Source organism: Ylistrum balloti, unplaced genomic scaffold (assembly GCF_031769215.1).
Source record: "Ylistrum balloti isolate Yb309-2 unplaced genomic scaffold, AGI_CSIRO_Ybal_v1 Utg370316, whole genome shotgun sequence".
Lineage (NCBI taxonomy): Eukaryota > Metazoa > Mollusca > Bivalvia > Pectinida > Pectinidae > Ylistrum > Ylistrum balloti.
In genome coordinates, this window is record NW_026782233.1 from 291,108 (window position 1) to 303,079 (window position 11,972).

An 11,972-nucleotide genomic window follows, 5' to 3' on the forward strand; every position below is an offset into this window, starting at 1 on the left:
TTATAACCGGTGTAGTGGTGGGCCATTCGGTTATAGTCAGTGTAGTGGTGGGCCATTCGGTTAAAGTCGGTGTAGTGGTGGGCCATTCGGTTATAGTCGGTGTAGTGGTGGGCCATTCGGTTATAGTCGGTGTAGTGGTGGGCCATTCGGTTATAGCCGGTGCAGTGGAAACGAATATTCAAGAATGAGCGGAATAAACGAGAGGAAGTCAATCAGTACTATTTTGGCTACACTGGAGGGTGCCATTTACGTGACAAGCATCTTATATATTCTTTAAAAATAACTATTATCATGTTAATATGAATAAGTGTGATTTTTTTAATGATATATTTAAGATGTATTGTATACGAATTTATTTATTTAACCATGAAATTTGAGTATACATATATATATTAATTAAAAATATTGTGTGCATAATTATTTTGAGCCATCATGTAATGTATATATGCAATTTTTTCTGAAGGAAAGGGCGTTAATAATGTTGATGTAGCTTGTGCCAAATCCTTCTGCTTAATGGCAATGAAATATGTTTAAACTAAACGGCTACTCTCGTTTACCATCTGTACTCTACAGTCCTTAGATAACGACAAAGAAAAATCGTAGAATTTCTTGATCAAGTCCTTCTCACACTGGTGAAGTCGGTAGCGATGCGTTAGCAGAAGGCTACATATTGTGTCCGACCATGTTTGAAGATTTTGCTTAAACAAGCATGCACACATTTGTTGCCGTAACAGCTCCTAGTTTCTATGGTGAATCTCTTATCTGTTCACTAGTATCTATCGCGAGTAGGAACTCTTTTAAAAAGAAGTTAGTTTAACCCTGTCGTTGGGAAAACAAACGTTTTTTTTCACAGACATATTTATCGCTACACTTTGTTCTTTGCCCCCGAATTCTAGTGGGATATTGTCAAGAGTTTATTTTTTAACTCCAACGCAGAATTCAGAGAAGGTAAATAACTCCTCCCGTGACAATCCAAGTAATTCCTATTGGTATCCAGCATGATTGACGTTGAGAAATATAAACTATCGATATTATATTGTTATCTAGGTACAGTCCTTTATCACAGGTAGAAAGGCTGTAAACGTTCTTGTATAATTTCTTACCCGTGGTGTTTAAATGATACTTGATATACATCACCAAGGGTAGACCGACACTATACATGAACTTGTACACACATCTTTAGGTGATTAATAAATTAATTCTGAAAACATTGACAAGCAGTCACTGAATAAGTCCTGTATGCATAAATGTGTTTGAAAGTGAAGTCAAATTGATCTTTCCTGTCCCGGTAATTGACACGATTAGGACTCTCTTCAAGGAGGTGAGCGCAATCCTGCACTAAAAGAAAAAGAAATTACTATATTAGAAAAAAGCAACACACCCTCACACACACACACACACACACACACACACACACACACACACACACACACACACACACACACACACACACACACACACACACACACACACACACACACAGACACACACACACACACACACACACACACACACACACACACACACACGCACACACACACACACACACACACACACACACACACACACGCATACACACACATCCATCCACCCACCTACACACACACACAATAATAATGATGATAATAATAATAATAACTTCGTAACGAATAAATGTGTAAGGTAACAAAGATGTCCCTTGCTCTGCTTTTTGGATGTTATGACAAGTGTTCTCGGCAGACCAAAGATGTCGCTAAACAATTTAGGTTCTTTATTGTAAATAGTATTTCCAGAACTCGACATGTCCACCTGATCGTACCTCACCATTTGACTAGAGAAATGAATTGATGTAAAGTACTTATCATAGGTTAAGAGCGAACAGGGCATATCAGATACGATTTAAAACGCACAAAAACTTGAAATGTTGTAAAAACTTAATCTATCTTACAACTATTGCGAAAACAGATTATTTGCTGGCCCTGATAAAAGAACGCGAGGGGTCTTTCTGTGGAAAGAAACCGGAATACCGGACGAAAACCCGTGTTAGTGGGGTTAACTGCCACACAACACCTTCTATCGGGGAATCGAACCCAAAACATCTAGGCGAAAGAAAAGTGCGTTACCACTGCGCCAACCGACCACCCTACATGAACATGAAACATTAACTTTACGTTGCAGCTTATTTAGATAAAATTTGATGTATTCCATTCCTCCACATTATATCTATACTCACGTTATGTTCCAGTATAATTTACACAAAGTAACCTAATTTAAATTCCGTTCCTCCTTATCATAACATCAATTAAATTCAAATGCGTTAGTTCAATATTTTCGAGTAGTAATTTTTGCAGTACATATGTTTACACAGTCAAAAAAGACATTTGAATAAGTAAGTTAGTATTTAAGTAAGTAATTAGGTAAGTTATAATGTAATTAAGTAAGGGGTAACTAATTAATTAAGTAAGTAAGTAAGTAAGCTCAATTATTTACCTTCTTTTGCATATTGCATGAAATTTTAAATAACAATTTTCATCATTCCATGAAAAGTCGACCTCTGCCCTCATCGTCAAGCAATTCTTCGCGAATTTTTTATCGTTCGGTTCATTTTCTCCCCAGTCGTTATATTCTATCCTTTCTTTTTCCTTTGTCCAGATCCAATGATTGTCGTTGTCTTCGTCTGTACCTCCTAAAAAGTAACTCTGAGTCATCGATGGGTACGCTATAAACAAGATCAATTAGTTTGGAGACCTTAAAAACACACGTATTTGACATTGTTCTTAAATTATCAGATATGTGGAAATTTCGGTCCTTTTTTGTTATGGCGATAGTGCATTTCCCGACCTAGGTTTTGGCCTATCTTTCGATCACTTTGGATTTCCTCCGTCGCATCCAAGGCTTCAAACTTTAGGCCCCTAACATCACTGATGAGTCCCAGAAGGACGAAACAGCTGTATGATACAGTTAAATTCATTGTTTAGTTATACCATTTCTAAGTGTGTAACTCTAAGTTAAAAGGCGCTATTCACTTGTGTTAATTTGAACATTTTTACTTCACACTCAAAATGGGATATATGTCACATATCTTAGGCAACGGTGATTCAGTTATTACAGACTAAAATGGTGCGTTACACCAAGTATAGACAAAAAAATATTGAAGAGATTTTTAAGTGTCGGTAAAATAATTCAGTGGTTAAGGATCATCTATAACCCGCCCCAATCGCATTACACTATCACAAGACACCACAATAATTTTGCTGGCCATGTCAATCGGCTGTTTTCTTTTCTGAACTTACTCCATAGTGTAAAACCTGATACTAATCAATATTATTATATATACATATGTAAATATTAAACGCTATGATCTGAATGTAATTATAATCGATAAAATTGCTAAATGCAGTTTAGGAAAATTTTCCACGAAACCCTGAGATTTGCCAAAATGTTTCTTAATCATGAAATAATAAAAACGTTGATGTTGTAAAGAAATAATTCCTGGATAGATCGGTGAATTGATTATGAATGTAGAAAATTGAATTAATCAGTTCATTGACCGAACATAATTAATTCTTCAAATCATTAACATACTTTTAATATTTTTTTTCGCGTCCTCATATTGTACATAATCATTAAACAAATGAAAAGAAAGAACGTAGCTCTCCCTCATAATTCACGTTTCCATTTCAGGGTAATAAATGTCAAAAGAAATGCACAAACCTTTGACGTGGATTTTCCGTAACTCAGATTTGACGAAGTTATTTTCTTCCTCGCTTCTGATCTCCGCAAGATATGCTTCCTTAGAGTCACATTCCTCCTTGTTTTGAAATGAAAGCAAATTGAATTAGGTCATTCATGATTGATATAATCCCATCAAATCTAATAACTTTACCGAGAGTTTGAAAACTTGCTCCTCTGTACGTTTTTGCTTGGTATATTGATGAAGACTGTTTTGGATATTTGGATCAGTGTTAAGAATGAACCACCCAACCACCTTACCCGTTGTAGACTAAGGTCCTGTCGTGAATGTATGCGAAACAGAAATCAGAGATCTCTCTGAATATGGCCACGATGCTTTGCTTGACAAACTTACTAGAAGTATATTGTAACAAAGTATCATACGAATTTATTTCATTTAATGAAGATGGACGGAAACAAGTTACAGCATTTTTAATAGCCCTTATTAAAATGTCGAAAACATCGAAGTACTTCAAGCCTCAAGGACAGTTAAACAGAGATCCGCCTACAAAAAACAGGTAAACTTAATGTCAGGGTACGTCCAGTCTTCAGTACAAGTAAAGATAACAATAACTATAATAAACAGGTAAACAGCTTTCCACCTAGGTGTACGATAAACGTGATGGTTTCAATTTCTCCATTATGAAATTTCCATTTCTAGATATCAACAACCCTTCATCTCCAAACTATGATGTTGCTGTTGGTACATATCACAGCTGATTCGATATTCAAGAGCCTGTTCCTATTATCAAAGTTTTCGTGCAAGAAGTCGTCAACTGGTAGAAAAACTCGCAACACAGGGGTTCCAAAGATATAAGCTAATGAAAATTAAGCGGAAGTTTTGTGGTCACCACAGTGATCTCATTGAAAAATATTCTATTTCTTTGTGTGATATGAAGCTGGATGTGTTTGATGTTCGTTAATTTACCTGTTGATTCCGTTGTGTATACCGTTTGAAAAGGTGACATTACTTACTTAGATTGATCAAGGTTTACTTTGCGGGTGTCGTCGAAGAAGCAGAAGACGCTTACTCTTCCGGAACACCTGGTCTTATTCTCCTTGTACTTTTTACAGGGGCCTCTTTGTAAATATTCCTATTGTTCATATTTAGCACTAGTTTTCTGGAATTTGATTGGATTATGATTATGTTGCAATATTTGTATTTGCTTGATGTTTTTTATCAGACCGGGTACTAAGAACACTAATCACTATACTTGTGTCCCTCTGTTGGCTGACAATTTTTTTTTTCATTCGAGGTTATATTTATCGAACAGCTTGTCGAAACAGGCCAGAAATACAATTCTTAAGTTTCATTTTCAAATATATTGATGACGTCTTGTTTTCATTTTATATGAGATTGATTGTCCACGTCCGTTGTATTAACCTACCAGATCGGAAATCATGGACATGAGATACTTTTTTATATATCAACCGTTTATATTTCAATACAACGTAGCTAGCATGGATAGCTTCCTACCAAGCTGTGTGATCAGCGTGCTACTTTCGATTCCTGATTGTGAATATTCCATTTCTGAATAGCGAAATTCCTGCATCCCCAATCTCTGATGTTTACATGGCGCAGTTGATTCAACACTCAAAAGCCAGTTCCCAATAAAGATTTCCGAACAACATGTTGAACTGAAATACAGCTTGATGAACATTTCTGTGAGGTTTGGAGGTATGGAAGACAACTTGTTTATGTCAGATAGCCTGGAAATGCCAATGTTCTTGCGGGATCAGTTTTATGGTACCTTTTTCTTTTATGTTTTGCTGCTATCGCCGATTTTGTAACTAGTGACAGTGTTAGCTGGTTATATATCCTTAAGTGTAATTATTAAAAACATCATTAGAAAATCGTTTACACATTACAGTAGTATTGGTGTATAAAGCGGGACATCAACTTTTACCATTCTAAGATTGATTCATTGATATTCACTAGAAAAGTAGACATAATACATCCAGTGAATCATTGTAGAATACGAATGGGACTTAGTGCCCTTAACAAACATAGATTTTCTTATAATTTAACTGTAAATAAATTTTGTGACTTGTGTATACATTCTCCTGAAGACGAGAAACATTTCTTTTTATATTGCCCTATATATAACGGATCCCGTAATAAGATGTTGCGTCTGGTATGTAATGAAATTGCTCCAAATGTCAATCCGATTCTTGTTGTTGAGCTAATACCTGATGTTCTAGTAAATATATTACTACATGGATGTGAAACTTTAGACTGTCAATCAAACAAAGTTATATTTGATCAAGTTTTCGATTTCATAATCAATTCAAACCGATTCTAATCATCTCTCTTATTTTTTCTTTATTTTTTTCAGTTATTTATTTATTTATTTATTTTCCTAGTTTTTTTATTTAAATGGTGCATGTTGGAGATTCGTCATTGTAATTTAACCTTAGTCACGAGACACGAGAAAAAAATCTTTCAAACAAAAATTATGATATAGAAAATCTAGAAGGTGCTAAATGATAAAGATGTTTGATAATCGAATAATGATGAATGGTAGATGATGATGATGATGATGATGATGATGATGATGACGATGATGATGATGGATGATAGATGATGACGATGATGATGATGATGATGATGATGATGATGATGATGATGATGATGACGATGATGATGATGGATGATAGATGATGACGATGACGATGATGATGATGATGATGATGATGATGATGATGATGATGATGATGATGGATGATAGATGATGACGATGACGATGATGATGATGATGATGATGATGATGATGATGATGATGATGATGATGATGATGATGATGATGATGATGACGATGATGATGATGATGATGATGATGATGATGATGATGATGATGATGACGATGATGATGATGGATGATGATGATGATGATGATGATGATGATGATGATGATGATGATGATGACGACGACGATGATGATGATGACGATGATGACGACGAGGATGATAACGACGACGACGACGATAACGTGAGTAAATGTATGTGTACTTATGGTATGTTATGATGTAAACTTGAAAAATCTTTCAAAAATAAAAGAAATATGGATGATGATGATGATGATGATGATGATGATGATGATGATGATGATGATGATGATGATGATGATGACGACGACGAGGATGATAACGACGACGACGACGATAACGTGAGTAAATGTATGTGTACTTATGGTATGTTATGATGTAAAAATGAAATAAATATGGAAAAAGCTTCGATAGTAGAGCTAATTTCTTGTTAATTTAGAATTAAACTCGTTTGATCTTAACTTTTAATATTTATCTTTTCTCAACGAAGTGCTTTACTTGTTAATAAGGAAAAGAAGACTAGGTTTTCTGACTGACCTATGCAAGGCCGATACGGAGACGTATCGTTACATCGGTACAATGCACAGTGACACAAACCCTGACACGGCCTGATACCCAAACAATTACGACATTAGGTTAGATGGTTATTTCTCAGGATGGTTAGCTTTTGGAGATGTATTTAGTAAACACGTGTGTTATTATAAAGATATATATGACCGTCAACGACGTAGTTTGAACCGGTATAATGTGACCAGGTAAAAACGGAGAGAAAAGGGAGATAATTTATTGGTCAAGATCTAGTAACTATCTACAGCTAGTTGTCGTAACTAGTGTTCTAGGCACCTTACAATGGTCATCCACTAAAACACAATTCCACACAAGAGATAAGAACCAATCTCTAAAACGATGAAATCAATACAGAATGCCTACGGGTGCCTGGTACGTTTCAATACGTTTTGCTCTTCAGGAAAATTGTAAAGATTCGGTGACGTCACGATATTGAATTGACTTAACCATATAGGTAAACGTCAAGTATATGTGTATATTAAGGCAAGTGCTTTTTTTTTCTAAATTCCGAAATGAGTTAAGAGTCACTGCTTGAATGTTTTTCTATATTTTTACACGTATACTTTTCTGAGTTCTGATTTACAGGGATTCATGTAAGAAGGCATTTGAGGTTGACACTTTTCTTAAGTCCTTCCTTGGTTAATTAACTCTGAAATAAATTCCGCGCCTTTTTTTTTCTTGATTTTTCTTGAATATCTGGTGCGGTGATACACAGTTGTAAATAGTTTTGATCGTTTCTGATTGGTCGATGAAATAGGTTTTAAATTAAATCATTTCTTACATAGTGATAAGCTGTTTAAAAGCGAGGAAGACCTTCTAACTGCATTATTCAGAATGTGCAAGTGATAAATTCCCATGAACAGTTATCTTAACGAAGTTTTTGTAAATGGACCAGAGTTCAAAACGCTCGTTAATAATACTCGCATCGTTTTTTGGTTACCCTTAACAACTAGACATTGTAAATCAGCCACTTTGTGTGGTATTTCAATATTTCATGTTGTTATCAGGCGACAGTCACTCTAATAAGTATCTCAAATCTAAATTAGATAAGATTAGAAAAGATTTTATGTAAACCGTCCGTCCAAAAATACGGAAATTGCAATTCATTAACTAAAAATCACAAGTCTGATAGATAAAAAATATAAAGGTTATTTCGTCACTGGAAAAGACAGTCTAATGTATTTTTCATCACTTATATATTACATTTAATTAATGAAAAGTTACCTTTCAGCGCAGTCAACAGTTGCTCATATTGATTTTTGAGATTTTCGAAATCACCTTCGAGAATACGCCGGAGACTTTCGTATTCTTGCTTAAGGATACGTCGTATCTCTGGCATAGCATGTTCCATGATATCCGAGGTCTGTAACACACTGCAGTGGCGTCTTTTGTGTTCGGGAAGAATGTTTTGCTGATAACTGATACCTATGAGCATGAAAACAAAAACTATCAAAGAACTTTCCATTGTTAACTCAATCGCCCTGACAGCTATTGAAGCAATGTTTTAGTAGGCAGATTTGAAAATCCGTTTTCTTGTTGGAAATTTTAAGTCACACCGGAGGTACTTGATACTACTAAGTGGTAGAGCATTATCGTAAAATTACGTACCAGCGTAAAACCTTTAAATTGAGAGTTTATATGAAAAATGAGCGACTATTTCTCACGGTTGAAGTTGTTTACTTGATTTTGTAATACAATCACAAACTAAGTTAAGTATGATAAAAGTTATTTCAGTAGAATTCACCTAAAACCTTTTTTTCGTTTTAGGTTAATTTCGTTTTTACCGCGGCTTTTTCTTCATTGCTAATTTTTTGGTGTATAAAACTATTTTGTAAATGTATTATTACTCTATTCAATGTGTGTAAGTCTATCACTTTTGATTTGTCACGTATAATTTACCTGATTTATTGTCAGATCATCTTCGGTATGTGTTCTACCCATTTCATGATAAATGCCTGTTAGATAACGATATCATTGGCTAGTGTAATACAGCTTCCACGGCCATACTTACTTATCCTGATACTACCAGTCTTTAAATACGTTTATATTGATCGGCAACTGTCACTGTCAATCGGTATTGCTATAAACATATTGATATAACTTGTACTATGTTTTGTAAAAAAGACTCGGACAGAACTAATTGACCTGCACAAAGTTCCATCTTCAACTTCGAAATTTCGAATTTGGGTATGTCGGCTACATACGAGACATCCGTACCTTGAAAATATCATACAAGCGATTGAAAAAATGTCTTTTCGTTATTCTTTGGATTATACAGTGCATAGATATAGCTATGTTGACGAGAATGGAACCAAAGTACTATAGACACAAATGTTCATATTTACCAGATCAGATAAGTTTTTTCTTTGTAAGGAAAAATGGACACTTTACAAGCGTTAAATTCAGTAGAACCAAACATTAGAAATATACCTGTCATGACAAGTCACTTCCCCTTTACCGCCTACCATGTGACGGGATAGTTCAACAAGATACAGACTAAAACGTTGCAAGATGTCAAAGTCACTCTCCAGTCGTATGATGGATTCTGAAATTCCGAAAGGTATCTAAAGTCTTGCAAAAACAGTGTGTTATGAACAAAAGTAAATAACTGAACGGTTTGAGAGCGTCATTGAACACAGGGGATCCATTAGAGATCAGGGAATATACATACACTTCTGAACGCAATATAATATTTCGTTGTTAAGAGTGGCCAATGAGTGATGTTCGCTTGTTATTGGCATAACCGTCACGTAAACAGTCATAGCTATTGTAAGGCAGGATTCATAATGGCTACTTCACTGAAATACATACGGGAGGTCCGTCGCATTTCACACAGAACAATTGGGATAATATGACTTACCCAAGGACACACCTAGGATCTTTCCCTAATGTTATTTAGGTTACGTTGGACAGTTCTATAAACAGCTGAACAGTCGCAGGGACCCATGACTGAGAAAACGTGCACCTTTTTTTTTTAATTTTCAACTGATATGCTCTTTTCGTATTTCTTTTTTTTATACATGTAGGTGTTTATTTGGTATAACAAATAATTCATCCTAGTTGAACCTATCCCATTGTTAAATTGAGTTTTGTTCGATAATTTCATGTCTTTCCATACTTTTATGCGAAATTGTGCAGTCATTTCTTGTAATTATCCGCAACCTGCACGTCATGTGTCAAGTCATTTGAATAGTGTTACGGTAAGTATAATTAAACATGTGTACTGGACGTTCTTCTAAAATTATCAGAAATATGAAAAGTACGAAATTTTACTGAAGTATCGGGCAAGTGCACCTCCTTAAATTTTGATATTTCTTTCGATCACTTTGGAATATCCTCGGTTGCCTCCTTGGTTTATGCCTTTATCATCACTGGTGAGCCCTTGGAAGGATGAAACAGTTGTATGATTAGGGGACAGTATGCTTGCTTTTGATTAGGTGAAAGTATGCTTGTTTTTATGCATAAAAAATATACTGGAGATGACTGATCATGATTTTGGTTTTAACACGAGATGGATAATTTTAGTGTAAAAATATTGTTATTATCCCAATATCAAAACAAAATTCAACAAACGCCAAATTTTGGACAATTTTGTCCCTCAAATCGTCTCAGCCAATCAAAACGCGCCTTTCAACCATTCATGACCCTAGTAGCTCCGCACACTTTCCTATCAAGTTGTCAATAGTTTCGGGTCAGGATGTAGGTCGGGGCATATAAAAAGGCTTTTAAAGTTTGTCTGTACGGATTATCAGTCTAAATTGTGTTGATATTTATTGCTGGTGTAAATACTGTAAAATTGTCGTGTCTATCTCTATATGGTAAATATATTTGTTCGCTAAACGATCGATAAAAACCGGACATCCGGGAGAGTTATCAGTGTTTCCTTGAAAATGGAGATTGGAAATTATGTATCATTCTCTATAGAATTATCTAGTAATGGTAGGAGACAATACCATGTAATATGATTTCATTTCGTTATTATATAATTTACTGAAATTGGTCCCAGTTATTGTCTTTACCTGCGTTCTGACGTTAGGTCTACATTCAAACTCTCTGGAAACAGAAAAGGGAACCGGAATAAGTCAAATGAGTATTATTATCATACTCTCCAGTTCACATTTCGATTACAAATTCTAGTATGTCGTTATAATAAATTTCTCCAATGTCGATGTCGAGCATCTGCCTCAACCGGAAAGATGGTCGCCATCTTTTGGCTAGCGCCGGAAATGAGTATATTGGGGATAAGGTCATGAAAAATTTTCAGTGAAAAAATTCGATACCCAACACAAGGGCATTATGACGTCATCATCGTTAATTGTGATCATACGGCGCTGAAATTGCCATCTGACGAATTCCACTGTCGGTAATGGAGATGTGATCGATATTTTTCAATCTAATTAATTGATTAATACTACATATTGTAAAATAATAGCCGTTCGTGGGGCTCAACATTTTATTTCATGTAACTCAGTCCGTTATTTATACTAATTTATAAAGTGTCTGTCCATATGAATTCGTGGAATAAATGTACCCATGGAATTAACAGTAATACCCCCGCCAAAAAAAACAAAAAACAAAAAAAAAAACCGCGAAAATAAATGATTATATAGTATAGGGGAATAAATGCACGTATAAATATTGAGCTACTGGTGTACGTTATGGTATTTGCCTGTGTTAATTCTGTGATCTATAATGGCGGGAAAAGAAAACGATCAATAGTTTAAGTGTGAATAGTTATGCAGTGATGACGGGGTAGCTAAGGAAACATTTATAATTTTTATAATACATGTGTGACTATGGGGTAGTTGACCAACAATTACATTTATGATACAGTGTACTTTCGTCGCGGTCACACAAGCTGTCCTGAA

At 35.2% G+C, this 11,972-nt stretch overlaps 1 protein-coding gene across 1 annotated transcript; it reads right to left on the bottom strand.

Moving 5' to 3' along the window:
- Nucleotides 1–1,287: 1,287 nt before the first annotated feature.
- LOC132553308 (lectin-like) lies at nucleotides 1,288–8,569 on the bottom strand. Its single transcript, XM_060217538.1, has 5 exons — nucleotides 8,329–8,569; nucleotides 7,135–7,145; nucleotides 3,694–3,790; nucleotides 2,470–2,698; nucleotides 1,288–1,338 (listed from the first exon to the last, which is right to left on the bottom strand). The coding sequence occupies exons 1-5, from the start codon at nucleotides 8,567–8,569 to the stop codon at nucleotides 1,314–1,316; spliced, it is 603 nt and encodes a 200-aa protein (XP_060073521.1). The 3' UTR covers nucleotides 1,288–1,313.
- Between the last annotated feature and the right edge of the window lie 3,403 nt (nucleotides 8,570–11,972).

What these genes read in the sequence shown, in the direction of transcription:
- LOC132553308 (XM_060217538.1), bottom strand. Translation starts at nt 8,569, where the DNA reads ATGGAAAGTTCTTTGATAGTTTTTGTTTTCATGCTCATAGGTATCAGT. An exon ending in ACGGAAAATCCACGTCAAAG is followed by an intron (nt 2,699 to 3,693) that starts GTTTGTGCATTT and finishes TCTTGTTTATAG; the next exon opens with CGTACCCATCGATGACTCAG. An exon ending in CATGCAATATGCAAAAGAAG is followed by an intron (nt 1,339 to 2,469) that starts GTAAATAATTGA and finishes TTTTTCTTTTAG; the next exon opens with TGCAGGATTGCGCTCACCTC.